Source organism: Ranitomeya imitator, chromosome 3 (genome assembly GCF_032444005.1).
Source record: "Ranitomeya imitator isolate aRanImi1 chromosome 3, aRanImi1.pri, whole genome shotgun sequence".
Lineage (NCBI taxonomy): Eukaryota > Metazoa > Chordata > Amphibia > Anura > Dendrobatidae > Ranitomeya > Ranitomeya imitator.
This window is the reverse complement of record NC_091284.1, coordinates 330,109,346-330,136,763: the sequence shown is the minus strand read 5'-3', so window position 1 is coordinate 330,136,763 and position 27,418 is coordinate 330,109,346. Positions and strand designations below refer to the sequence as shown.

Genomic DNA, 27,418 nt, shown 5'->3' with positions numbered 1-27,418 from the left:
AAGTACCCCTTAGGCAATTATATATATAGATGTATAAAGTGATACAGGCATGACCAATAATGCCCTTATTTACGTCCACAGACTATAAGTGCATAAGTCCTGCTTTTGGGAGAGAAGTGACTACAATTATATTCGGTCTGTACAATAGTTTGTGGGCTAAAAATTCTATGCTCCAAACTTATAAATTGTACCAAACTAGTGGAGAGCTTTATGCTGCTTTAATTGATATATCTAGCTCGCAGAACATTGTTTTAGATGCATAGAATTCTAATCACCTCTCATCAGAGAGCAGGACTATTTAGGTACCACTGAATTCAAAGGGATTTTACTACCTAATCAGTGATGTGTGACTTACTAGGCTGCTTAGTGTAGTTTTTATAAAATCACTGTTGTTTTCAACCTGAGTTAATCACTAGATTATTACTAGAGGATCAGTAATAGACCTGCTACCAGGTGGTCCAAACACTCTTTCACCAGTTAGCAGCTTTCTCCCTATGCACAGTGCATGATGCAGCGTCACTTCTCATTGACAAGCTGTGAATCAGGGTAGTCAAGGAGTCCGAGGTCAAGAGCCAAGAGGGTACATCATAAACAGAGAGAAAAGACAAAGGTGTAGTCAGGTAATGATCTGAGGTCATAATACGAGGAGGATATCGATCACAGCAAAGGGGATAGGGAAAAACAAATGGTCAGAATGAGGTCCAAGGTCAGGCAGCAAAAAGATGCACAAGCAAAGCACAAGTCACAAAGAAACTAAACCACACAGATCTGAATCTATGTCTGGCACAGATCTGGGACTGAATGCCCGGCTCAGTAGCTTGACAGTCACCTGGGACATGGAACACCTGAAGGCCCAGTACCTCCCAGTCTCAGATTGGATGGCCAAGCTGTCAATCAATACACAGACAGCTTAACACGCCGCTGTACCAGACTGGACAACTGAGCTTTCAATCAAAGCACTTACAGCTTCAGCATGCCCCTGCACCAGATTGGACTGCTAAACTGTCAGTAACTGAATCTCAGACACACTGAGGGGTGGAATCGCTGCAGGGCTACCAGATACCCAAGTTTCTCAAGAAATTTCAAACAAACAAACACCAGTACACAGCCTCGCCAGAAATGGCGCATCTCTAAGATGTGCCAATTCCTGCACTTAGCCTCTCTCTTCCCATTGCCCTGTAGTGGTGGCATATGGGGTAATAGGGGTTAATGTCACCTTTGTATTGTAAGGTGACATCAAGCCCATTAGTAATGGAGAGGTGTCAATAAGATATTTGTGAAAGGGTTAAATAAACACACAGCCAGAATAAAGTATTTTAATGAAATAAAACACCACACATTTTTCCCATATTTATTTTTCTGCTAATCCATGCGATGCCCTACATCTCCTGCAAAAAAAAAAAAAAATAAACCAACACAAACACTCCCTGTTAGGAAGCAGTCCATTTATTAATGACTGTCCCACGACAAACTCCCCTAGAAAGCAGTCACGTCAGGAGATGTGACTGCTCTATAAGCCTCCAGTGACACACTGACAGGAATAATGGCTCTTGCCGTGCATCACTCAGACTCTCACTTTACGGCAACGCTGCATGAGAATTTTCCCATGCAACAATGCTGGTGACAGTGACCTCTGACAGTGGAGTGATACACTGCAGAGGGATACCTTTCTTCATTGTATCACCGCAGCCCCTGGAGAGCGGTCACATCTCCAGATGTGACAGCTCTCAAAGGGAGATCGTCGTGGGACACTCGTTATTAAATGGATTACGTCAGAGCAGGGAGTATACTGTTTGTTTATTATTTTTTACAGGTGACCGAGGGCGTCGGGGATTAGCTGTATGGTGAATATATACTGTGTATGTGTGTGTATGTGTTTTTTTATTTTTACACAGTAGCTAGATGATTTTTGTTATTATTTATTTATATAGTACCATTAGTTCATGGTGTTGTACATTGGCACTACTGTTGTCCCATCATCGGCTAGCTGTCACTGTAGCAGGCATAGCCGGATGGGACTAGTGGTCCCATCGGACGATGCCTGCCTACATACAGATCCACACACACACACAGACACACACAGACACCCACACACAGACACCCGCACACAGACACGTGCACACACACAGACACGCACACACACACAGTCCCGCAGACCCCCGCACACACACACAGACACACACACACAGATACACACAAATACCCACACAGAGACACGGACATCTTTTCCACACACAAATAGTCTCCACCCCATACTCCGCACACACACTCTTCCTCTTCCTGATCTGCAGTGTTTCTCGCACCCAACTCTGCAGCAAAACCGCAGATCTTTTTAATCTGCGGTTTTGCTGCGGATTTGACTGAATCAATGGAAGTCGCTGGGTGCAGAAACGCTGCAGATCCACAAAAAACATTGACATGCTGCGGAAAATAAAACGTTGCAAATCCGTGTGTTTTTTTCCGCAGCATGTGCACACCAATTGTCAACTTCCCATTGACTAACATTGCTTGTGCACTACACTGTGGATTTGTTGCAATTCCACACCTACAAAAACGCTGTGAAAAACGCATCAAAATCCGCATCGTGTGCACATAGCCTAAGTCTAATGTTTCTAGATGATAACTAAACCCTATCTCCAATTTTAAAAACAGGACCCACCGAATGTCTTCTATCGACCTTCTGCTTTTTGGCAAATCTGAATGACTTCAATATTCTTTTGAACCTCCCTCCAGACATCATCAAGTCTCTGCACAGTGACCTCCACCCCACGACATTTAGAACAAATCCTAGAAAATGATCCAACATGGAGATGAAAACCATAATTACAGAAAAATGGTGAGGTTCCAATAGACCGATTTACTGGATTGTTTAAAGTGAACTCAGCAAGAGGTAAAAATGAAGACTGAGCCGCCACAAAGCACCTTAAAATTTGTTCCAAAGATTGATTTGTCCTCTCAGTCTGACCATTGGTTTCAGGGTGGTAAGCAGAAGAAAATGACAACTTAGTCCTCAGTTTACTACAAAAATCTTTCCAAAATTTGGAGACAAATTGCACTCCCCTATTAGACACAATGTTAAGAGGGATCCCATATAAAGCTAAAATATGAGAAATAAATAATCTGGAGAGTTTGCCTGTATTAAATAATTCTGACAAAGGAACAAAATTAACTTGTTTGCTGAATCAGTCAATCACCACTCAGATAGCATTTTTCCAACCAGACAGAGGCAAATCCGTCATCAATTCCATGGACAGATGGGTCCATGGTCTTTCTGGAATACGCAATGGAGCCAATTTCCTGTACGGGTATGACAGACTTTAGCTTTTGTGCAGACTTCACAAGCAGATACAAAATCTTTAATATCATTATGCATGGATGGCCACCAAAAAGTCTAGCAATGGCTATTCACGTAGCTGTGACCTCAGGATGACCACCAAGACAAAATCATGAAACTCCTGTAACAAACGCAATCTTAGATACACACGCATAAATAATTTAGACTGTGGAGTAGCCAGTGACCACACTAATACCTTAAAGCCAACAACCACACTGCAGCCAATGAAGGAGCTGTGGTGCCCCAGGGTCCTGGTTGTCACAGTAGTATTGCTTTCCTCATGGGGAGAGTGATGTTACGTTTGGAAGCGATGAAGGATATCTTTTATCAGGTAACCACAATCCATACAACATGTTCACACTCAAGGCCAGAAGGGGGAGCTCTAAGCCTAGTTTAAGGTGAACTCCCCTATAAATACATTCTGATCTGGAGGGAAAGGAAGAGAAAGTGCAGAAAGTTACAGACAGAGAAGAGAGCAGACCGACATGGAGTGTCTGAAGGGGCTGTGTATTCCGAAGTACTACAGCTCCTGGAAAGAGACATACAGAAAACCGAACATTGTTCAGTGAGCATGAAGGAGAGCAAAGCACGGGAAAGGAACATCAGGGGAGACCAGCCATGAGCAGGCTATCTCCCTCTGAAGCGTAGATCACCGGTAGCCGGAACACCGAGGCTTTTATGGGACTCTAAGACACATAGCAGAGACTGGCAGGACAGCTGAATTACAAGTTACCTTTCCACCACACACCTGAAGGCACAGTAACACATAGAGCTCGGGGCGTGCTAGAGTCCCTGTAAAAGAGCTTGCATTACCTGTCATGCAGGTATTGTCCTATCCTATATGGGGGACAGAGAGAAGAACTGTGAGGACCTTATCTGAAGCCATAGACAGTAAGGGACTACGACACCATCACGCTAGAGGAAAGTAACTCCACCAGGTAAAGGGGACTCTGGATTCGTTCCAAGCCGGCTGGACCCTGCCTGCGCTGTGATCTGGTACCCTGGACTGTGGCTGACTGAAGTCTTCAGTAAACCAAGTAAAGAGACTGCAAACCTGTGTCCTCGATCTTTACTGCACCTTTCACCATCATCTTCCATCTACACACCGGGAGCCCTGGGCATATACTTCACCTGTGGGAAGTTATACCATCTAGCTGCCATAACATCACCCCAGAGGACCCCTTAAAGCAGCGTCGGTCCCCACTGACCGAATACCACAGGTGGCGTCACGAACAGAAACTCTATTCACCAAATCCCTTTAAAAACTTTCCCCTTTTACATGGGAACCCAGGGCCACGGACCGGGTCACAGCCGCCGTGACATCCCCCTGTGAACACCGGATCTGGTACCGGGTACCCCACGGCCCTGGCGGGCAACTCAGAGCCAATGACCACACTAATACCTTAAGGAAAAATGGAGGATGGAGGTTCTGGTGGAGAAACTGAATCAAGACTACGAGCAGTGGCGTAGGAAGGGGGGTGCGGGGGGGGCGGTCCGCCCCGGGCGGCACAATGATGGGGGCGGCCGGCGCTGCAGGAGAAGAAGATGGAAAAAAAAAAAAAAAAGACGCCCCTTTAAATCTTCGGGCGGCGCCGTCCGCCGCCACGACCAGGGCCAGCTCCCCCCACCCCCGGGTCCCGCCCCCGCCCCCGCCCCCCGCTCTATACTCACCTCTCCTGGTTCCTGCGGCGCCGGCAGCTGCAGCGTCCTCTGACTCTGCGACGTCTCAGAGCAGAGGGCGCGATGACGTCACTACTGTGCGCGCCGCTCTGCCTCTCTGTCCTGAGCGTCGCAGAGCCGGAGAGACGCTGACTGCACCGGACCTGCGCTGGGAACGGGAGAGGTGAGGATTTTACTTTTTTTTTTTTTTTCTTTATGTCTGACTGTCTGGGGCTGGGGCAATGCTGGACACACTGGGGCAATACTGGAGACCATGGGGCAGATTGCTGGACACACTGGGGCAGTACTGGAGACCATGGGGCAGATTGCTGGACACACTGGGGCAATACTGGAGACCATGGGGCAGATTGCTGGACACACTGGGGCAGTACTGGAGACCATGGGGCAGAATGCTGGACACACTGGGGCAATACAGGAGACCATGGGGCAGATTGCTGGACACACTGGGGCAATACAGGAGACCATGGGGCAGATTGCTGGACACACTGGGGCAATACAGGAGACTATGGGGCAGATTGCTGGACACACTGGGGCAATACAGGAGACCATGGGGCAGATTGCTGGACACACTGGGGCAATACAGGAGACACTGGGGCAATACAGGAGACTATGGGGCAGATTGCTGGTCACACTGGGGCAATACTGGAGACCATGGGGCAGAATGCTGGACACACTGGGGCAATACTGGAGACCATGGGGCAGAATGCTGGACACACTGGGGCAATACTGGAGACCATGGGGCAGAATGCTGGACACACTGGGGCAATACTGGAGACCATGGGGCAGATTGCTGGACACACTGGGGCAATACTGGAGACCATGGGGCAGATTGCTGGACACACCGGGGCAATACTGGAGACCATGGGGCAGAATGCTGGACACACTGGGGCAATACTGGAGACCATGGGGCAGATTGCTGGACACACTGGGGCAATACTGGAGACCATGGGGCAGATTGCTGGACACACCGGGGCAATACTGGAGACCATGGGGCAGAATGCTGGACACACTGGGGCAATACAGGAGACCATGGGGCAGATTGCTGGACACACTGGGGCAATACTGGAGACCATGGGGCAGAATGCTGGACACACTGGGGCAGTACAGGAGACTATGGGGCAGAATGCTGGACACACTGAATACTGGAGACCATGGGGCAGATTTCAGGACACATTGAGGCAATGCTGGAGACCCTGGGGCAGACTTCTGGACATACTGGGGCAATACTGGAGACCATGGGGCAGATTGCTGGACACACCGGGGCAATACTGGAGACCATGGGGCAGAATGCTGGACACACTGGGGCAATACAGGAGACCATGGGGCAGATTGCTGGACACACTGGGGCAATACTGGAGACCCTGGGGCAGATTGCTGGACAGACTGGGGCAATACTGGAGACCCTGGGGCAGATTTCTGGACACATTGAGGCAATGCTGGAGACCCTGGGGCAGACTTCTGGACACACTGGGGCAATGCTGGACACTGGGGCAGATTGCTGGACACACTGGGGGTAATATGCTGGACATACTGGGGCAATGCTGGACACTGGGGGTAATATGCTGGACACACTGGGGCAGACTGCTGGACACACTGGGGAAAGGCTGGACACTGGGGCAGATTGCTGGACACACTGAGGGCAGATTGCTGGACACACTGGGGGTAATATGCTGGACATACTGGGGCAGATTGCTGGACACACTGGGGGTAATATGCTGGACACACTGGGGCAGATTGCTGGACAACATGGGGGTAATATGCTGGACACACTGGGGCAGATTGCTGGACAACATGGGGGTAATATGCTGGACACACTGGGGGCAGGACTTGAGGCATGGGCAGAATGTAGATACGGGGCATGATTGGAGACACGGGGCAGGATTGGATCATGGGGCAGGACGGATACGATGGAGGCTGGTGGGGCAGGATGGGGAGATCATATGGGGTAGAATGGATACTCATGAGGGCAGGATACGACAACATATGGCTGGAGCCAGGAATGAGATAAACGGGGCCAGGGTGGGGAATATTATTACCATAGGGGATAATTAAGGGATATTATTACTGCAGTGATGTATTTATTTTATTTTTTGAGTATACTGTTTTAAATGGGGGGGCGGTCCTGTTACTGTGCAGAGTGACACTATATCGCCTTTTTTTCTTCATGTGGTGTAATGTAGAAGTTGTGAAAAATTAAGTAATGTGTTCTGCAAGCGGAGCTCGAGATAACTGTGTTATTTCCTGCAGAAACGAGTCCTGGCTGGAAGGAATGATGGCGGTCTGTGCTGGATGAAAGATGAAGGACTTCACCTAGAGACGTCACTGGTGAGTCAGTGTTACCTATACACTGACACTATACGCTGTATACTATATAGAGGTCCTGTGTATAATGTCACCAGTGATCTCTGTATTACCTCTACACAGACACTGCATACTAAGTACAGATCTCCTGTGAATACTGGCACTTATGGTGATAGTATTGTGGTTTTTTTTTATTACTGATCAGTATTGTAGTATTCAGTCACTGTGGTGGTAATATGTGGTCTGGAAATGGTGCGGTGGTATTTGTCCCTTGTATGTAGTATTATTCGGTCACTATGTGGCCTGGTCATGGTGTGGTGGTATTAAGTCACAGGTGTGGCATGTGGGGGTGACACCATTAGGCCCAGTTTAAGTTCTACAAAACAGGAAAACCATTTTTGGTAACCTTTGTCTGTATTGAGCTGGGAAGGGGGTGGGGGGTGGGGCGCCAAACTCGGGAACAGCCCCGGGCGGCAAAAGCTCTAGCTACGCCTCTGACTACGAGATAATGCATTTACTTTTAGATTCTTAGACCCCGGCCTTAATGTGATAGAGAACCTAGAGACATAAATCTAGAGAAAAACATGAACCATCTGGCCTGTTAGGGAATTAATCGTTTAGTTGATTCAATATACGCTAGATTCTGGTGATCAGTGACCATAGTAACTTGATGAAAAAATGCCTCTATTCCTCAAAGGCAATTTCACAGCAAGTAACTCACAATTCCCAACACCATAATTTCTATTATCAGACAATAATTTAAAAAAAAAAATCACATGGACGCAGGTTAGTCAGAGTTATGGACCCTTGCGATAAAACGGTCACTACGCTGACCTCTGAAGCATCCATCTCCACAATTAAAGGTTCTTGGAGAACGGGTTGGATTAGAACAGCAGCAGACATGAAATACTATTTTGTCAAAAGCCCTAATACCAGCCAGTGGCAAAACCTTGAAATCCGCCCCCTTCCTTGTAAGGTCAGTAAAAGGTTTAGCAATCTGAGAAAACCCCTTGATACATTTTTTATATAATAATTGGCGAATCCAAAAAAACGTTGCAAAGCCTAAGGGCATGTGCACACGATGCGGATTTTGCTGCAGATCCGCAGCAGTTTCCCATGCGCTTACAGTTCAATGTAAACCTATGGGAAACAAAAAACGCTGTGCACATGCTGCGGAAAAAACTGCGCAGAAACGCAGCGGTTTACATTCCGCAGCATGTCACTTCTTTCTGCGGATTCCGCAGCGGTTCTACATCTGCTCCAATAGAAATCCACAGTTGTAAAACGCAGTGAAAACCACAGAAAAACCGCGGTAAATCCGCAGTAAATCCGCGATAAATCCGCAGCGGTTTTCCACTGCGGATTTATCAAATCTGCTGAAATCTGCTGCGGAAAAATCTGCATTAGACCAGAATACGTGTGCACATAGCCTTAAGGTCATAAGGTTGAACCCAATCAATTATGGCCTGCACCTTCCCAAGTCCTTCTTAAACCCTTCTGCTGACAAGATAAACCCCAAGAAAGAAATTTACTGAACAAAAAAAAACAGATTTATCTAATTTAGTAAACAAAGAGTTCCCTCTCAACCTTTACTACACAGACATGTTCCTGGTGAGAGTCCAAATTGAGTGAGAAAATTAGAATAATATCCAGGTGCATCGCAACAAATCTCCTAATGCAATCAGAGAAAATATAATTCATAAACAGCACGGTAGTGCATTATCACAGCGCCATGAGACAATACTTTTAAGAAGGTCCCACTGTTCTGATAAAGGCCATGTTATCGGCCGAAACATCAACTTTTTCCATACAGTGGATGATCCTGTATCAATAAAGTATTCTAATATTCTTTGCATCTACTTTGGAGTGACAAGATTATTTTTTACATTATTGTGGAGTGGAATCCTATTCGTGCACCAACCTACAGAGTATTGCTGTGCAGCCCTTTTTTTTGCCTGAGAATGAGTTGGCCAATTCTTGACAAAATGTCCAGCGAGACCACAATATAGTCAAAGCCTGAGATCTTGTCTACGTTTTCTTTCCACCTCACGAAAACTGGCAACTCTAATCTCCAATGGCTCCAGCTCAGGTAAACGGACCTGCTCCAGCAAAGTATAACGGGCGGCCTGCTATTCACACCGCCTCTCACTTATTCTGTGGTCCATACATATGGCTTGGGTCATGGCCTTCACCAGAGAAAAAGGTGTGTAATGAAGAACCAGACCTTTGCGAAACTGGCACCTGAGAGCTGCATCATTCCACAGAACTTCAGTGGACCTCTGCCCAGAACTCACTGCAGTAGTCCTCAGAAGTGTGGCCCCCCTGTGTTAGGTTCATGATCTTTGCCTTTGAGATCTAGATTCATTATAGAACAAAAAAGTATAAAAAAGGCATCCACAGAAGACCATTCTGGGACTTGTGGCTACTAAGAATATGCCCAGGTCTGAGGACCCGATCGTAGTAAGGGCATGATTATTCCCACCCGCTGGCACTCATCCCCTTACAGGTTTGGGAGATATCAACTGTGCGTCAGATGGTACTGATGTCACAGCCAGCACTGGAGGGCTATAGGAAGTTTTCAAAAAACTAATTATCTGACGCTCGAATTGATATTGTGATGATTTCCATCCTACATAATCTGCGTCAAATTTGCAACCTGGCCATAGAGCGTGTGAACAAGATCCATACTGGTGGAAAAGAAAAAAAGAAAAACATATAGGCCAGACGTAATGTGACGCTGAGTCACTTTCTCACGGACAAGCCGTGAGTCAGAGTAGTCAAGGAGTCTGAGGTCAGGAGCCATGAGGGTATCTCATAAACTGAGGGAAGAGACAAAGACATCAGGTAATGATCCGAAGTCAGAATACCAGGAGGATATCAGATAAGAGCAAAGGGGTGAGGCAAAATGGATGGTCAGAATGAGGTTCAAGGTCAGGCAGCAAAAAGATCCAAAAGCAAAGCACAAAGCACAGAGAAACAAGCCACACAGAGCTGAATCTACGCCTGGCAGATATCAGGGACTGACATCCCAGCTACGTCACTGTGCAATCACCTGGGTCAGGAAAAGCTGAAGGCAGCCCAGCACTTCCCAGTCTCAAATTGGACAGCTGAGCTGTCAATCAAAACATCGACAGTTCAGCACGCTCCTGTACTAGACTTGACGACTAAGCTGTGAATCAAAGTACTTAAAGCATAATCATTGGACAGCTGAGCTGCCAGTAGCTCCATCCCAGACACACTGAGCGGTAAATCATGACACAGTGCACACAGAAGGCTGCCAATCAGTGGCATTGGCGGGGTTGTACAGATCGTATTATCTACAGAACTACTAGATTTGCAGCAGAGAAAAGTGATTGTATCAAAACTACAACAAGCAGCTTCGTAAATATGATACATCACTGGAATCAGTATCTTTGCCCTCATATCATACTGTTCCCAGATTGGGAATCAAAAACCTAATGACAGATTCCATTTAAGGTTGGTTTCATGCACCCGTGAAACATGGACCGTTCTCACATTGGAAGATACAGGAAAACTGCTTATGAAGCAGGTGGCGCAGATCGGCTCAACGGGAGACCTGGCAGTCAGTCTGAGCCTTATGATGTGAGAACGGTCCGTATTTCACAGATGTCTGAAGTTGACCTAACCATGAGGTTACTCATTCACTATCATAAGAATGGCATGACATAGAAAAACAAATTTGCATATAATTTGCAACATATAGGCATTAAAAAGTTATACATGCTACTAAATATTAGAGAAACTAAAGATATAACTTTCCTCTTCATATCAACAGAGCAAACATACTGGACTTTACCAGTTCTGGCGCCATGTCATATGTACCTGTACTTAGTAGATTTTCATACCTGTGTAATGTTGTACCAGCTCCTGTACACTGTCAAACTGAACCCGTGTTGTGATGTAAAAGCCTCCGATGTCAATCTTCCGGATCTTATAGTGTTTGACATGATCTCCTTTGGTATTATCCCAGTCACGAATAGAGAGAGAGAATGCCCCTGTGTTTGGAGAGCAGGAGAGGTAACAACATGAGCAGCAAGGTAAATGAAGAGAAAGCACACTTATAGTGTAAGGGCATCAATCCAGAAGTTAACAGTATCTGTTGTAACACTTGACAGGTCTGTTTTAGTTAATACATGAATTTTGTTTGAAATTATAATTCCTCTGTTATTCCTTTTTGTCATTTATGAACAAATTGATAGCTCGGTGCTACAATTCTCATTGTCAAAGAGGCGTGTCTCTACACATTCTAGCACTTATTGGACAGTGTCAGAATATAGAGGCACGCCCTCAAATGGTAACACCCTGATGGCAATGTATTCATACATTTCAAAGAGGAATAACTAAGGGACTGTTCGATAAAGAGATAGGAGAGAAAATGATCTAAAATTATGGTTTGATAAGGAGTCCAAATGTTTAGTAAAATAGACAGCTTAGGAGAGCTGACAGGTGGTACTCTTTAAAAAAAGGCAGTGTTCACATCACCTCTGGACATTATGTTTAAGTTGAAATAAAAAAAAACAATACAGCATACTTATCCATAATGTAATACCATCACAGGGGCATCTGATTTGGCACAAAATGTATTCTGTAGTAGTGCAACGACCCTAAACGTACAGCCAATCTCATGAAGTACTGTGTTTAGCAAAAAAGAAGAACAATGATTCCAGGAAATGATGATATGGCCCCACAGAGCCCTAATGTCAACATCTTTGAATATGTGTGGGATTACATTAAGAGACAGGAGGATTTGTGTAAGCCCACATCCACAGAGGATCTGTGGTTAGATATCCAAGATGTCTGGAACAATTTGCTGCTAAGTTCCTACAAAAATAGTGTGCAAGTGTACCCCAAAGAATTGATGCTCTGGTGCGTTTTTGAAGCCAAATGGTGGTCACACCAAATATTGATTTGATGTAGATGTCACTTTTGTTCATTCACTTTGCATTTTGTTAATTGCAATAAACTATTACCATCTTTTGAACAGTACTGGACATCCTCGCTGTATGAGAATGATCATTTACAAGTAAGGCACTGTTCACATGTCCTGTTGTATGAGATGCAGTATTTTTGTTTATTATTAATGTTTCTTTTACACACTTCCATTAATTCCACAGCACTTTATAGTGTTGCAGCCTTGCAGATGCTGTTCTTGGTGGAATTTGAACCCAGGACCCCAACACTGCAAAGCAACAGTGCAAACCACAGAGCCACCGTACTATTTCAGCTTTAGGTTTTGAACACAAAAAAGGATGCCTTGAAAATCTGGCACTCGGCATGCACAGTACTAAAAAACTAATTCTTCAACAGATGACATGGCAGAGTCAATTTCCCATCAATAATAAAAAAAACAAATAATCCAGTTGCTATCATGTTTTTTGGCTGGATAAAAACGTTAGACAGACTACATTTTAGTTACAGCTAAAAAAAAAAAAATAGCAGCTGGAAAGGAGGCAAGCAGAAGACATTTTATGATATTGCGGTTCTCACTCCAATCAATGGTTCAGGGACTGGAATGTTTTGCTTCTATTTTTATTATCTCAAAAAGGACCCAAAACGGCAGTAACTACTGGATATGTGAACATAGCTTAGTGATTCAATAAATAATAACTTAATTTAGTTTTTTTATGCATCAATTTTTACCAACAATAAAAAAAACTAAAGTTTATTTTGTGTGTTTACATTGAACAATTTTCTTTGTGAACACTCATAATTGCAACTGGTAAACAGGATTTTACAGTATGGTTTCTAAACTGTAGGAGCTTTTGGTGATTTCATCTTTGATACATTTGTCTTAGGCTGCCGTCACACTAGCAGTATTTGGTCAGTATTTTACATCAGTATTTCTCAGCAAAAAACAGGAGTGGGTGATAAATGCAGAAGTGGTGCATATGTTTCTATTATACTTTTCCTCTAATTGTTCCACTCCTGGTTTTGGCCTACAAATACTGATGTAAAATACTGACCAAATACTGCTAGTGTGATGGCAGCCTTACACAGGAAATCTATCAGTCCTACAATAATTACTTTCCTGTATCAGTTCTCAGTTTTTCAATACCCAAAGTGCTGTGACAGATAAGCATCACCCATCTCTAAATCAAGGATCATATACATAGGTACAACCAACACCAGCTGCAATGAGTGTCAGAGTGTGTTATTCGTCCAGAGGATTAAACCATCATAAGCAAGGTGTCACGGTTCACAAGGAGGATGCCTTTATCATCCCCACCACTCACACCAACTTGTCATGAATCAGGGTTGTTTGGGTGCCCTGGTTCTTTCTGAAGGGGATTTATCTATATCCCACTTCCGGTTTGGAACGTGCAGCTCTCTGGCGCCCCCCCCCCCCCCCCTACCTTCAGGTCAGTCAGGGCACTTCCCCTAGGATAATTAGTCGCCAGAAAGGCTGCCTTAAATTGTACTGGCTAATGGGCACACTGCAGCAAGGGCGATATGACTACTCCCACTCAGGCAGGAACAATAATTATCAACGCCGCCGTCACTCCACAGCCTCCCAAATGCACAGGACAAATTCCGCTGCCACCAGTTCCGATTTCTTAATTATTAATGGGTCTTATTAATGGGTCCGGAGCCAACCCAAATTAGTAGCGTAATTCACTTCAGAGGACATGACAGTTCGTTAAAGAGCAAGGAGAGACAGAGCCAGTAATTTTTTATATTGTACTCCAAAAAAAGGTAGGCAGTGTTTACAGAAGTATAAAAATATATTATAAAGAAGACAAGTATCGTATGTACAGTACAATTGCAAAATAAAATGGGATTAAAGTTGAAAGAACACTTAAATTTCGTTCAGATCATATCATCTCCTGGCCGACCATGTGCTCAGGGGGACACATCAAGATGCATATCACACATCTGTAAAGCAGCTAGACCCCAGACAAGAGACAGATGAAGACTGCTGCTTCACTCACTTATTTCCCAGCCTAAAACTAAGGCAATCCCCCTGTGGTGACCTCACTTAGAGGCTGAATCCTCCCCTTTTCTTAGAGTTATGGCACCCATTTTAATACCTAGCTCGCTGTATGAACCTTGTATATGAAAGACACAATGATCAGGAGGTGCACCACATTGGGGGGATTCTTTTAAGTGTAAACACGGCGTAGGTACACAACCCGCTTATGGATAAACCCGCTGCTTGCACTTTTTTGGCTTAGCTTCTAGTGATTTCAGGGAGTTACATATCTTTCGATGGATATCCAGAATATATAATCCTTATATGTCAAGCCCTGATAGGTGCCAATATACATAACCTTAAAAGAACAATAGAATCCCATGCTCTCTGTACCAGTTTTAGCCAATATCAGGAGGGAGGGGAGAATGAGGAGTGTAGGGAGACTTGTCTGTTGCAACACAGAGCCATATTAATTCCTGAGGGAGGGGGGGGAAGAAGTATGGGATTACACAGACAGGCAGAGGGAGAAAAAGTGGCTTAGAATTCCAGCCTTGTGTTGGCAGGCAGAGGAAACTGCAGCTGAGAGCCCTGTATGTGTAATTGAAGTAGTCACAACTTCTTCCTATTTCCTGACACCTCCCCCTTTTGGACTGTGCTACAGAGGCAGAACCTTGTGGTACTCTTCTATGCACACCTCGGCAGGTTCGCCCTGGCGGGACAACCCGTCTGCATTGCCATACTCCCTGCCCATTTTGTGTTTGACTGTAAAGTTGTACTGCAGGAGGGCAAGGCTCCAGCGTACCAACCTTCTGTTGGTTCCACACATGGCTTGAAGCCAGCGCAGAGGGTTGTGGTCGGTAACCACAGTGAAGATGCGACCGTACAGGTAGGGATGCAAATGTTGCAGGCACAGACTATGGCCAGGCACTCCTCGATGGTGGAGTAGGCCACTTCCCTCGGTAGAAGCTTCCGGCTCAGGTACAACACGGGGTGCTCTTGGTTCCCTGAGTCGACCTGGCTGAGCACAGCACCGAGGCCAAACTTGCTGGTGTTGGTCTGCACCAGGAACAGTTGACTGCTGTCGACTGCTTTTAACACGGGAGTGTTGCACAGGGCTGTTTTCAAAGCCCTGGAAGGCCCCCTCACAGCCATCGGTCCAGTTGACTATTTGGGGTAGCTTCTTCCTGGTGAGGTCAATCAAGGGTTTTGCCAGACTACTATAGTTCTGTATGAAGCGCCTATAGTACCCTGCAGTCCCCAGGAAGGACATCACCTGTTTCTTGGTCCTGGGGTGGGCCAGGACACAATCGCATCCACTTTCCCAGGCTCTGGCCATATGGAGTTCCCACCTACCTGGTGTACAAGGTAGTGGACCTCTCTCATGCCCATCTGCCACTTTCCCTGCTTAATGGTCCGATCTGCTTGGTGAATTTCCCTGAGCTCTCCTGAAGATGCTGCAGGTGTTCATCCCAGGAGGAACTGAAGATGGCAATTTCATCCAAGTACGCCACCACGTACTTCTCCAGTCCCTGAAGCAGGAGATTGACCATCCGCTGGAAAGTGGCAGGGGCATTCTTCATACCAAAGGGCATGATCATGGACTCGTACAGTCCGAAGGGTGTGATAAAGGCGGACTTCTCCTACACCTCAGGGCTCAGGGGAATCTGCCAGTATACTCGACTCAGATCCTTTATGGACAGATATTTTGCACCAGCTAACTGCTCAAGCAGCCCCTCAATGTGCGATATTGGGTGCACATCAGAGGCTGTGATGACATTGAGCCCCCTGTAGTCAACGCAGAAATGGATGGTCCGATCCTTCTTTGGCACGAGAACTACAGATGAGGCCTACATGCTCTTTGACGTTGAATCACCCCCAGCTGTAACATCTCATCGATCTCCTGGCGCATAACCTGCTGCACCTCGTTGGAGATCCAATAGGGTGTTCGCTGTAGTGGGGTATAATTTCCGGTGTCCACCTCATGGACTGCTAACTCAGTCCTTCCAGGTCAGTTGGAGAACACGGCCCAGAAGGTTTCCAGCGTGGTTCGCATCTGTGACCGCTGGGGTTTGGTTAACAAAGCGCTTACCTCCAAATCCTTGATGGACCCATCGGCCTTGGCTTGGGCCAGCATGTCCAGGAGGAGGTCTTCCTCCCCATCTTCGGGCAGGCTGAAGACCGGTAGGACATAGGACTTGATGAGCCTTCATCATATTGACGTGAAAGGCCTTTCTCCTACCCTGAGCGTGGTCAAGCATGACCACGTAGGTGTTATGACCTGGTGGTGAGGACAATAATGGACCTGGTGGTTAAGAGCACACGGAATGACCTGATAGTTACTAATAATACAGGACAAGCTCTGAGACGTGGGAACTCTGCTGACCGCAATCCCTAATCCTATCACAAACACTAGAAATAGCCGTGGAGCGCTCCTGACGCTCCCTAGGTGCCTCATCACAGCCTAAGGAACTAGCTAGCCCTAAAGATAGAAAAATAAAGCCTACCTTGCCTCAGAGAAATTCCCCAAAGGAACAGGCAGCCCCCCACATATAATGACTGTGAGTAAAGATGAAAATTACAAACACAGAGATGAAATAGATTTAGCAAAGTGAGGCCCGACTTACTGAACAGACAGAGGATAGGAAAGGTAACTTTGCGGTCAGCACAAAAAAACTACAAAAAGACCACGCAGAGGGTGCAAAAAGACCCTCCGCACCGACTCACGGTGCGGAGGCGCTCCCTCTGCGTCCCAGAGCTTCCAGCAAGCAAGACAAAAATCAAAATAGCAAGCTGGACAGAAAAATAGCAAACAGAGAAAAATAAGCAGGAACTTAGCTTCTGCTGGGAAGACAGGTCACAAGAACGATCCAGGAGCGAACTAGACCAATACTGGAACATTGACAGGTGGCATGGAGCAATGATCTAGGTGGAGTTAAATAGAGCAGCCAGCTAACGAATTAACCTCGTCACCTGTGGAAGGAACCTCAGAAGCCGCAGCCCCACTCACAACCACCAGAGGAAGCCCATGGACAGAACCAGGCGAAGTACCATTCATGACCACAGGAGGGAGCTTAACAACAGAATTCACAGCAGTAGGTGACTGGGTTGAGCTGTTGGTGGATGATGTACGGGCCTTCCCAGGCTGCCTGAAGCTTATCCTTTGGTATGGGGACCAGTACCCACATCTTTTGACCCACCTGGTAGGTCCTGTTGTCATGCACCAACTGTGTCAAGGTCTGCATATTGTCACGGAAGCGCATGACATACTAAATTATGGACACTTCAGAAAGGTTCAGCTCCTCTTCCCAGGATTCCCTTGCCAACCCAAGGGGTCCCCGGACTCACCTGCTGTACAGGAGCTCAAAGGGGGAGAATCTCGTTGAGGCCTGCGTTACCTCTCGGTCAGCGAATAGCAGGTGTGGGAAGTTCCGCTCCCAGTCGCATCCTTGGGTCTCAACCAGCATGTGTAGCAGTTGTTTGAGGGTACCATTGAAGCACTCATACAAGCCATTCGTCTGTGGGTGATACACACTCGATACCAGATGCTTCACCTGCATTCTCTTAGGCTGGTTTCACATTTTCGTTTTTTGCTGCTGCGTTTGTAACGCATATAAACGCATGCGTCATGTTTTCCTATATTTAACATTAAAACGCATGCATTTTTTTGTTTGCGTTTGGCCGCGTTTAACGTTGCATGCGTCGTTTCGATGCTCGCGTCTTGGCGCGGAAATGCAACATGTAGTAATTTCTAGAGGCGTCTTTTTGCCGCAAGGAAACGCATGCATTCGATTGCGTCAAAAAAAGTATTGCTGTCTATGTAAACGCATGTGTTTTTTAGCACATGCGTTTGGTTGCGTTTTTGAACGCATGCGTTTCAATTAAGATAACAATGTCTAGACACTGATAAGCCACCCCCCACCATCAAGGTGATAAAAGGGAGGGTGTGGACAGTTGCAGGTCACTTCTCACCAGACTCTGAAGCCGAAGAGACACGGACAGGCCACATCTTGGAGGACAAGACCCTGAACAATGTGAGTATATCCTAGCCAATGCCTTTATTTTCTATTTTCTGTCTCTACATGTCCTAATTTCTGCCATTTCTTTCTTTCTACATGCATCAGTATGTCTTCTTCGGATTCTTCATCTGTTGAGGAGTTTCAGCCACGAGAGTAGGAAGTGGAGCATGTCAATGAGGTGAGTATTTGCCTCGTCAGCTTGGTAAGTATTCACAGTCACTGTTGTGAATTCAGCTTTTGGGCTCCCTCCGGTGATTGTAGAGGGTAATGCAGTTGTGCCTGGACTGCAGGAGTGGACAGGTGTATCTACTAATTGCAAAACTGACTGGGGTATATAGCTTTGCTGGATCCTTTAGTCAGTGCCAGTTGTCCATTGTTCTTGAAGGATTCACTTCCCTGCTGGTCTCTCCAGTTTGCTGTGTTTTTCTACAAAGATAAGTCCTGGCTTTGTTTTTGCTGTCCTCCTGCAGTGGACCTTATAGTTCTGTGCATTTTCATGTTTTTGTCTTGTCCAGCTTGGTCTGTGAAGGATTTTTTGCAGCCTAGCTATTTCTCTGGAGATGCAGATATACCCCCCATGTCTTTAGTCAGATGTGGTGATCCGTATTTTCTGCGGTGGATATTTTTTAGTGTTTTTATACTGACCGCATAGTACTCTGTTCTATTCTTTTTTTTTAGCTAGTATGGCCTCCTATGCTAAAATCTGATTTCATATCTGCCTATGTTATTTCCCTCTCCTCTCACAGTCAATATTTGTGGGGGGCTATCTATCCTTTGGGGATTTTCTCTGAGGCAAGATAGGTTTCCTGTTTGTGTCTTTAGGGGTAGTTAGATCTTAGGCTGTGTCGAGGGGTCTAGGGAGTGTTAGGTACCCCCCACGGCTACTTCTAGTTGCGCTGCTAGGTTCAGGGTTTGCGGTCAGTACAGGGACCACCTTCTCCAGAGTACGTCTCATGCTGCTCCAAGGCCACCAGATCATAACAAGTCACATCGACACATGTGACAATTTGATTTTTTTTTTTTTAGAGCTCTTCTACTGAGGCACAGACAGGGCAGGAGCAGCGGAGTCAAGGTCCGGTGGAAAGACGGCAGCGGGTACGTATACAAGGCTGACTGTTCTCAGTGCAATATTCTTGAATTCGTATTTTTAAACTTTTTCCTTCTGGAATCCTTTTGTATCTTTACTTTCCTATTCATGCCATTTCTCAGCATCTTTTTTCTTTCTTTTCCTTATGTAATTGAGCAAACTTTAATGACTTTCTTTAATTTTTAGGTTTCACAACGGGACGATAACCTGATAGACAATGACCTACTTATCACCCTGGTCCAGGAGCGAGTCCCATTGTGGGACAGCTGGGATCCACTGCACTCGAACAACACCACGATCCGGCGGTTGTGGAATGAGGTGGCCCAAGCGATGTGGGATAGCTGGGACAACGCCACAACACGGGTCTGAAGTGCATTTGGTAAGTATTGCACTGCAGTGTGAAGCAGCAGAGACCTTGGCCGTGCTCACTCGACTGTGTGTGATGAAAGAAACTCTCCGGAGTTTCTCTTATCACACACAGTTGTCTGAGCATGGCAAAAATTCCATTTTCTGACCATAATGTTTTGGGTTTTTTTAACAGTGGACAAAGTAAAAACATGTTGGCGTTCAATGAAGGACCGCTTCAACAAGGACCCTGGCATGGCTTTCCGTACCGCCCCCACCACGATGCAGCAGGACCTTGGCATGGCTTTTCGTACCGCCCCCACCACGATGCAGCAGGACCCAGGCATGGCTTTCCGTACCGCCCCCACCACGATGCAGCAGGACCCTGGCATGGCTTTCCGTACCGCCCCCACCACGATGCAGCAGGACCCTGGCATGGCTTTCCGTACCGCCCCCACCACGATGCAGCAGGACCCTGGCATGGCTTTCCGTACTGTCCCCACCACGATGCAGCAGGACCCTGGCATGGCTTTCCGTACCGCCCCCACCACGATGCAGCAGGACCCTGGCATGGCTTTCGGTACCACCTCCACCACGATGCAGCAGGACCCTGGCATGGCTCTCGGTACCGCCCCCACCATGATGCAGCAGGACCCAGGCATGGCTTTCCGTACCGCCCCCACCACGATGCAGCAGGACCCTGGCATGGCTTTCCATACCGCCCCCACCACGATGCAGCAGGACCCTGGCATGGCCTTCCGCTCTCCAAGCGCTATGGACTCTGGCATGGCTGCACGCTCGATGAGCACTATGGACTCTGGCATGGCTGCACGCTCTACGAGCACTATGGACTCTGACACAGTGCAGCCGGACCCTGGCAGGTCACCCGCCACCACGCCACAGCATATGAGCCCACCAAGACGTCCCCTAACCAGGCAAACCCAAAAAAAAAAACAGAAAAAAAAACAGAGGACTCTTAGCATTCCTCCCCCTTCACCTACCAATGTGTCTGTAATGTCAGTTTTGTCTCATCCTTCCAGTGCGTCTCAAGCCTCTCATGTGTCAAGCCCCATCCCCGAACTTCCAGACCCTTCTAGTTTCATTGCCCCTTCTCCTGCTACCTCTGCGACGTCCACGGTTAGCCAGACCTCAGTTCTTCACACCCCCTGTTTACATCACTCTACCCCAAACCGGCGCAGTAAAAAATAAATTTTTTCTGTTGTTAACAAAATAAAAAAAGTTTGATTTGCCACAATTATGTTTGGTTTATTGTGTCTATCGCCGCCGGCAACACACACCGTGCGCCAAGAAACGTCGCCACACACTTACTTTTTGGCCCACATCATATCTCCAGTAGTTAAAAATAAAAAGACTGCAGCTTTGTGTGTCTTTAGTATACAGATATGAGGTGGGCCAAAAAATATTACATGTATCTCCATAATCTCTTTTTGTCTGTGCCTAGTGTGGCAGTCTAAAGAGAAAATGGTGGAAATACAGTGCAGACCTCTACTGAACAGGTCAGGTGTCAAAAAACTCATTAGTTATGACACCTGACCTGTTGAGTAGATAACTGCCTTGTATAACCACCATTTTCTCTTCTTTATACATAACCTATTACACACAAATTGAGGGGACAATGGTTGTCACACGCTACATATCTATGCTCACCTGCACAGGTGTCAGAAATAGTGAATTCATGAGCCTGTATATGTTTATCACGAATTCATTATTTCTGACACCTGACTTGATGAGTATAGATAGTGTGACAGTGATTGTCTCTTTAGTTTGTGTCCAATGGATATAGGAGAAGACAATCATGACGCAATGACGTCAACAAGCTTACCAATAAAGCAACATGGCTGCCATTACTAGCAGTATGTGACCAGTGTTTTATATCAGTATTTGTAAACCAAAACAAGGAGTGGAACAATTAGAGGTGAATTATGATATTAACATAATAACTAGCACCTCTGCCTTTATCACCCACTCCTGGTTTTGGATTACAAAAACTGATATTAAATACAGATCAAATACTGCCAGTTTTAGGACAACCTTGGTTTGGAGAGGAAAAAGATAGGAGAGATGGTCAACACAAACAAAACTAAAGTTTATTAATGAGAAATATTATTATCATTGTAGAAAATTACTGGTACAGATATAATTACAACAGGACATTTACACAACATTGTCCTGCCATGACACACGTCCAATATCTGAATCAAAAAAGGCAGCAAATTGATCCCGCATGTGACCAACGGCTGCAGTTGACCGCAGCGGGTGATGCTGGAAATCGGGCAGTGGGTGTGCAACTGGTTCATCCAGTTCAATGTTGGGTCGCTCCTTAGTCATTATGTAATTGTGGAGAACCACACAGGCTTTGACCACCTCGTCGACTGTTTCCACTTTTAGATTTATGGCTGATGCAAGAATGCGCCATTTAGCGACAAGAAAGCCAAAGGTACACTCTACTATTCTTCGGGCCCTGGTCAGTCTGTAGTTAAAGATCCTTCTAGTGTAGTTCAAGTCCCGACTGGAATATGGCTTTAGTAGGTTTTCACACATCTGGAAGGCCTCATCCCCAACCATAACAAATGGCATCGGTGGACCTTGAGTGTTGGGGAGAGGTTGTGGCGGTGGAAAATTGAAATTGTTGCCATACACACGGCGGCCCATATCCGAGTTCTTGAAACTCTGGGAATCGTTGCCCCGGCCAAAAGCTCCAATGTCCACGGCGATGAAGCGACAGTTCGCATCGGCTATTGCCATGAGCACCACAGAAAAATATTTTTTGTAATTGAAGTACTCCGATCCTGTCCTGGCTGGTTTGATAATGTGAATGTGTTTTCCATCCACCGCTCCTAAACAGTTGGGGAAATCACACACGCTCCAGAATTTTTCCGCAATTTCAAGCCACATGTCCAAGGTGGGTAGGGGTATAAACTCATCCCGGAGTACATTCCACAAAGCCCGGCAGGTGTCCGCAACTATTCTGGACAGGGTGGACATTCCAAGCCGGTTTTGGAAGTGGAGGGATGATAAACTCTCTCCGGTGGCCAGAAATCTGGAAGAAAAACAAACACAAAAATAACATTACAATCTATTCTTTTTATGGTGTGGTTACGATAAAAAAAGAAAGGAAAATACAAAAAAAATACATGTCAGAAAAAACTAAATTTGGACTGTCATTGGTTTAGATTTTGAACGTACCTTAATGTAACCAGCAGACGTTCCTCGGGTGGAATCGCTCTACGGAGCTGGGTGTCCTGTCGCCGTATGGCTCCTTGGACACGAGAAAGCAAATCCCAGAACGAGTCTTGCGACATTCGTGTGTATTCCTGGAATTTCTCCGGGTTGGCAGTAAGCTCGGCATAAAGCGTGTGATAGGCTCCACGGCTCTCACGTACTTCAATAATGGGGTGCCTCCAAAAACGCCTACGTTGTCTCCTTCTCCATCTTTCGCGATTTCTGTCTTGCTCCCAAGCAAAAACACAGGCAAGAAACAGCTTGAAGCTGAAATCCAGGTTGAAATAAAAGCTCTCCATGCGAAGATCCATCATGACACAGGATACAGTAGCAAACTGTTAAAATTTCAGTAGCCCTAGGGTCTATATATAGAGATCCCATCATATACGCCCTCTGTAGCCCCTATTGGTGTCTGGTTATCTTGATTTTTCTCTTGTGAAATTTCTCATCGTGCGCACCAAAAACACAAACGCAGGAAAAAATGCATGTAAACGCGTACAAACGCGGCGTTTTTTTTAACCGCATGCGACAACGCATGCGTCTAAAAAACGCTGCATTTGTACGCGTTTATATGCGTTTTTTCCACCACTTGAGGATGCGTTTTAAACGCTGCGGATTTAAATGCAAATGTGAAACCAGCCTTAGAGAGCCTCCATTAGGCGAGACATGAATTGGGTCCCTTGATTGGTAAGCATCTCCCTGGGAAATCCTATCTGGGAAAAGATGGCCATTAGTGCATCCGCCACCTTATCTGCCATAGTTTAGTACAGAGCCACTGCCTATGGGTACCAGGTAGCATAGTCTACCACAGTGAGGACGTATTGCTTTCCAGAGCTGCTGAGGACGGCCAGCGGGCCCACAATGTCCACCGCGATCCTCTGGAAAGGCTCATCTATCACTGACAAAGGGATCAGGGGAGCCTTAAGAGCAAGCACCGCCTACCCCACTCTTTGACAGGTGATACAGGTGCTGCAGTAGTTTGTCACATCTGTCTCATCTTGGGCAATAGAAGTGTTGAGACAGCCGGGCTTTTGCTTTGCTGATCGGCAAGTGGCCAGCTAGCGGAATTTCATTGGCAGTCCACAACAACCCACCCCTGAATTGGTGCGGGACGACCAGCTGTCTTTCCCTCAACCACTCCTTTTGGGATTTTCTGGGTACTGTCTCCCAGTACAACCTCCCTCGTTCCCCGATCACCCTCTCCTTATCAGTCACGAAGGTGGGCATCTCGGCGAGGCGACTCAAATTCTCCAGGCTCGCATCGGAGTGCAGAGTGGCCTGGGACTCCTGGCTAGGGGCAGCCAGAAGCGACATCAGGGTCCCTTCCCCACAGGAACCCTCTGGGATTTGCTCTGGGTCCAGTTCCAGTTCAGTCACGCCTGTGACTGAGGAGGGTCCAGAAGGCAGAAAGTGCACTCTGACTGCGGGTGACAGCAGCAACGTAAGCCGTCTCCCTGGGGATTTCCACAGACCCATCAGCCGGCGCTGCTATGGGTACTATCTCCCCATCCACCCCCAACATCCCAGGAACAGTGCTACTTGTGGGGCAGCTACCTTCCTCTGTGGCACTGGTCAGTGGCACGGCATCACCTTCCTCATGGTTCCCATGCATCTCCTCATTTCCCTTAGCACCATCACTTGTTCCTGTTAGGGGTTCCTCAGCCATCCCACCCCGAGAAGTGACGTGACTGAGCACTCCTGCACCTGTGAACACATCATTCTTAGGTAATAAATGGATAGCAGGTAACACATGCAATTTTCCATCACTATCATCAGCAATCGATCGGGGAGGGGAGTCAAGGACATGATATGCCATCATCTGCCCCAAATCAGTCCCCAATAAAACGTCAGTGGGCAAGTTATCTGACAGCCTCACTCCTTCACCCTGCTCCCAGCACCCCAATCTATATACACTGAGGCCAATGGCAGGGGTCAACGGATGCCCCCAATCCCAGTGACAGTCAGGGTTTTCCCTGGAATAATCTCTTCAGGGACCACCAGTTCGGCTCGGATGAGGGTTCGTTCAGCACTGGTGTCCTTCAGGCCTTGGGCGACATGGCTCCCTACGGTGACGTGCTGCACGTTGTCATACACCCTCCCATTTGCCCTACCCACCAAAATAACTGCTGCATTAGACCCTGGGGCCTTGGCTGGGGAGTTCTTCTGCTTCTCTGGATAGTGGGCACTGATATGACCAGTCCGCTTGCACAAAAAACACTGGCGAAAGTTGGTGATCTGTCTGATGCTGTTGGCAACGAGGACAGGGCCTCTGGTAAGTTGGCTGGCAGGGGTACTGGCGCTAGTGGCAGGCTTACCCCCTTTCCAGCTGGCAGTGACTGGCTTCCAGACTTCCGTTTTACGGTTGGCCTCAATCTGTGCTGCTTTATCCACGTCTTTGGACTCTCGGTCCATCATGAACTGTCGCACCTCATCTAGGCAAAGATGTAAGAACTGGTCTTTGATTATCTGGTCTCCCAGCTGTTCAAAGGTGGTCACTGACAGTCTTTGGATCCACTGGTTAAAGTGGGTTCTAAGTCCATGCAGCACATTGCTAAAACTGTCGTGTGGGCCACGTTAGAGGTTTTGGAACTTTTCACGGTAAACCTCAGGATTTAGCTGGTACTTCTTTACCAGGGCCTGCTTGATGGCCTCATAGTCTTCATCTTGGTCTGGTGGGAGAGAAGCATACGCCTCCAGAGCTTTGCCTTTTAGCCCTGGAGTCAGGTATCGGACCCATTGGTCATCCGGCAGCCGATACTGTCTGCAGGCCTTCTCAAAGGCCCTCAAAAAAGTGTCCAAGTCCCCATCCTTTTCCACAGGAAAGTGCTCTGACCGGGGTTTAGAGGTCTGAGCGCTCTTGGGCTCACCGCTGGACTTGGACGACCTCGACCCCGGGAATCGGGCTAACTCCAGCCGTGCTCCCACTCCAGCCGTGCTCCCACTCCGCTTGCTGCTCGGCTCTCTCCACTTGCTGCTCGACTTTCGCCGCCTTCCGCTTGGCTCTCTCCACCTCCCGCTGGGCATCTGCTTTCTCTTGGTATTGCTGGATCAGCCTCAGACGTCCATCACGGTCGTCGGCGGGGAGTTGTTCCATAGCCATCGGCAGGTGGGGGTCCAGTCTGCCCTGGTTGCAAGTAGGGCCTGCATTCAGTGGTTGGAACTCAGCCGCAGCACCACCTGCACTGGTGCTGGCTATAGCATCCACTGGGCTCTGAGAGCGGTCTTGAGCGGCTTCCCATTGCAACAGCTCCGCGACCAGTTGGTCTTTGTTTTTGCAAGCAGATTGAATCTGCTTCGATATGCACAAGACCGTAAAAGCATCCTTGTTCTGCTTCTTAAAAAAGATTTCTCCCAGCATGGCGATGGTTGCCAAATAAAAGATATGATAGAAAAACAAAGAGAAAGGGAGGGGGTAATTGCAAGTACACACGGTATTGTCTCAGGACTAGTAAACACTGAGCTTGTTCTCCAAAACTTATTTGTGCCTAGTCCTCGCAAGAACTGTGCAAGTTTTTAGTGAGAGGAATGATTGCTCAAACCCGATCAGTAATGCTCTATGATCCCACCTCTCTGCCACCAATATGTCAGGAATCCCACTGCGCTGCCACCAATATGTCACGGTTCACTGGGAGGATACCTTTATCATCCCCACCACTCACACCAATTTGTCATGAACTGGGGTTGTTTGGTTGCCCTGGCTCTTTCTGAAGGGGATTTATCTAAAACCCACTTCCCAGTTCCGGTTTGGAACTTGCAGTTCTCTGGCGCCCCCCTTACCCTCAGGTCAGTCAGGGTACTGCACCTAGGATAATTTGTCACCAGAAAGGCTTCCTTTTCTTTGTACTGGCAAACTCGAGATGCAAACTCGGCTTTGGGAAAATGGCCGCCGCGATCTCTACTGCGCACGCGCGGCATCCCGCGGCCATTTTCCTGAAGCCCCGTGCAGCAGAGCACTCCATCTGCGCACGCGCGGCCCCAGGAAGATGGCCGCCCCCACCGATGCAAGGGATTATAGCGCAGATCGCGCGCTGTGTCTTCACGTGGGCGCAGGGAAGTCGGAACTCTGGACATGCGCACACCACTACGCCACCAACGGAAAGCTGGGGAAGAAAAGAGCGCTGTGAACACGCCCACCTGACCAGACCAGCCTGATTGACAGGCGAAAACGGCGACTTTGGTAATGTATTTCTCAGCATACATGGGGAATCAGGGTACACTACATACACTATAGTAACGCACAGCGCAGGCCCTATTTAACAGTATTTATAGCTCAATCTCAAAAAACGGGGTGACAGGTTCCCTTTAACAGCCAACCCAAATTAGTAGCGTAATTCACTTCAGAGGACGTGACAGTTCGTTATGGAGCAAGGAGAGACAAAGCCAGTAATTTTATATATTTTACTCCAAAAAAAGGTAGGCAGTATTTACAGAAGTATAAAATGATATTATAAAGAAGACAAGTATCGTATGTACAGTACAAT

At 47.0% G+C, this 27,418-nt stretch overlaps 1 protein-coding gene across 2 annotated transcripts in view; it reads right to left on the bottom strand.

The window, feature by feature from the left end:
• The window catches only part of FGR (FGR proto-oncogene, Src family tyrosine kinase), a 469,300-nt gene that overhangs the window by 217,774 nt on the left and 224,108 nt on the right, over nt 1-27,418 (bottom strand). For both annotated transcript variants that reach the window (XM_069756720.1, XM_069756721.1), the window contains exon 6: nt 11,182-11,331. In XM_069756720.1, the coding sequence (XP_069612821.1) occupies nt 11,182-11,331 (150 nt within the window). The remainder of the gene's footprint in view (nt 1-11,181; nt 11,332-27,418) is intronic.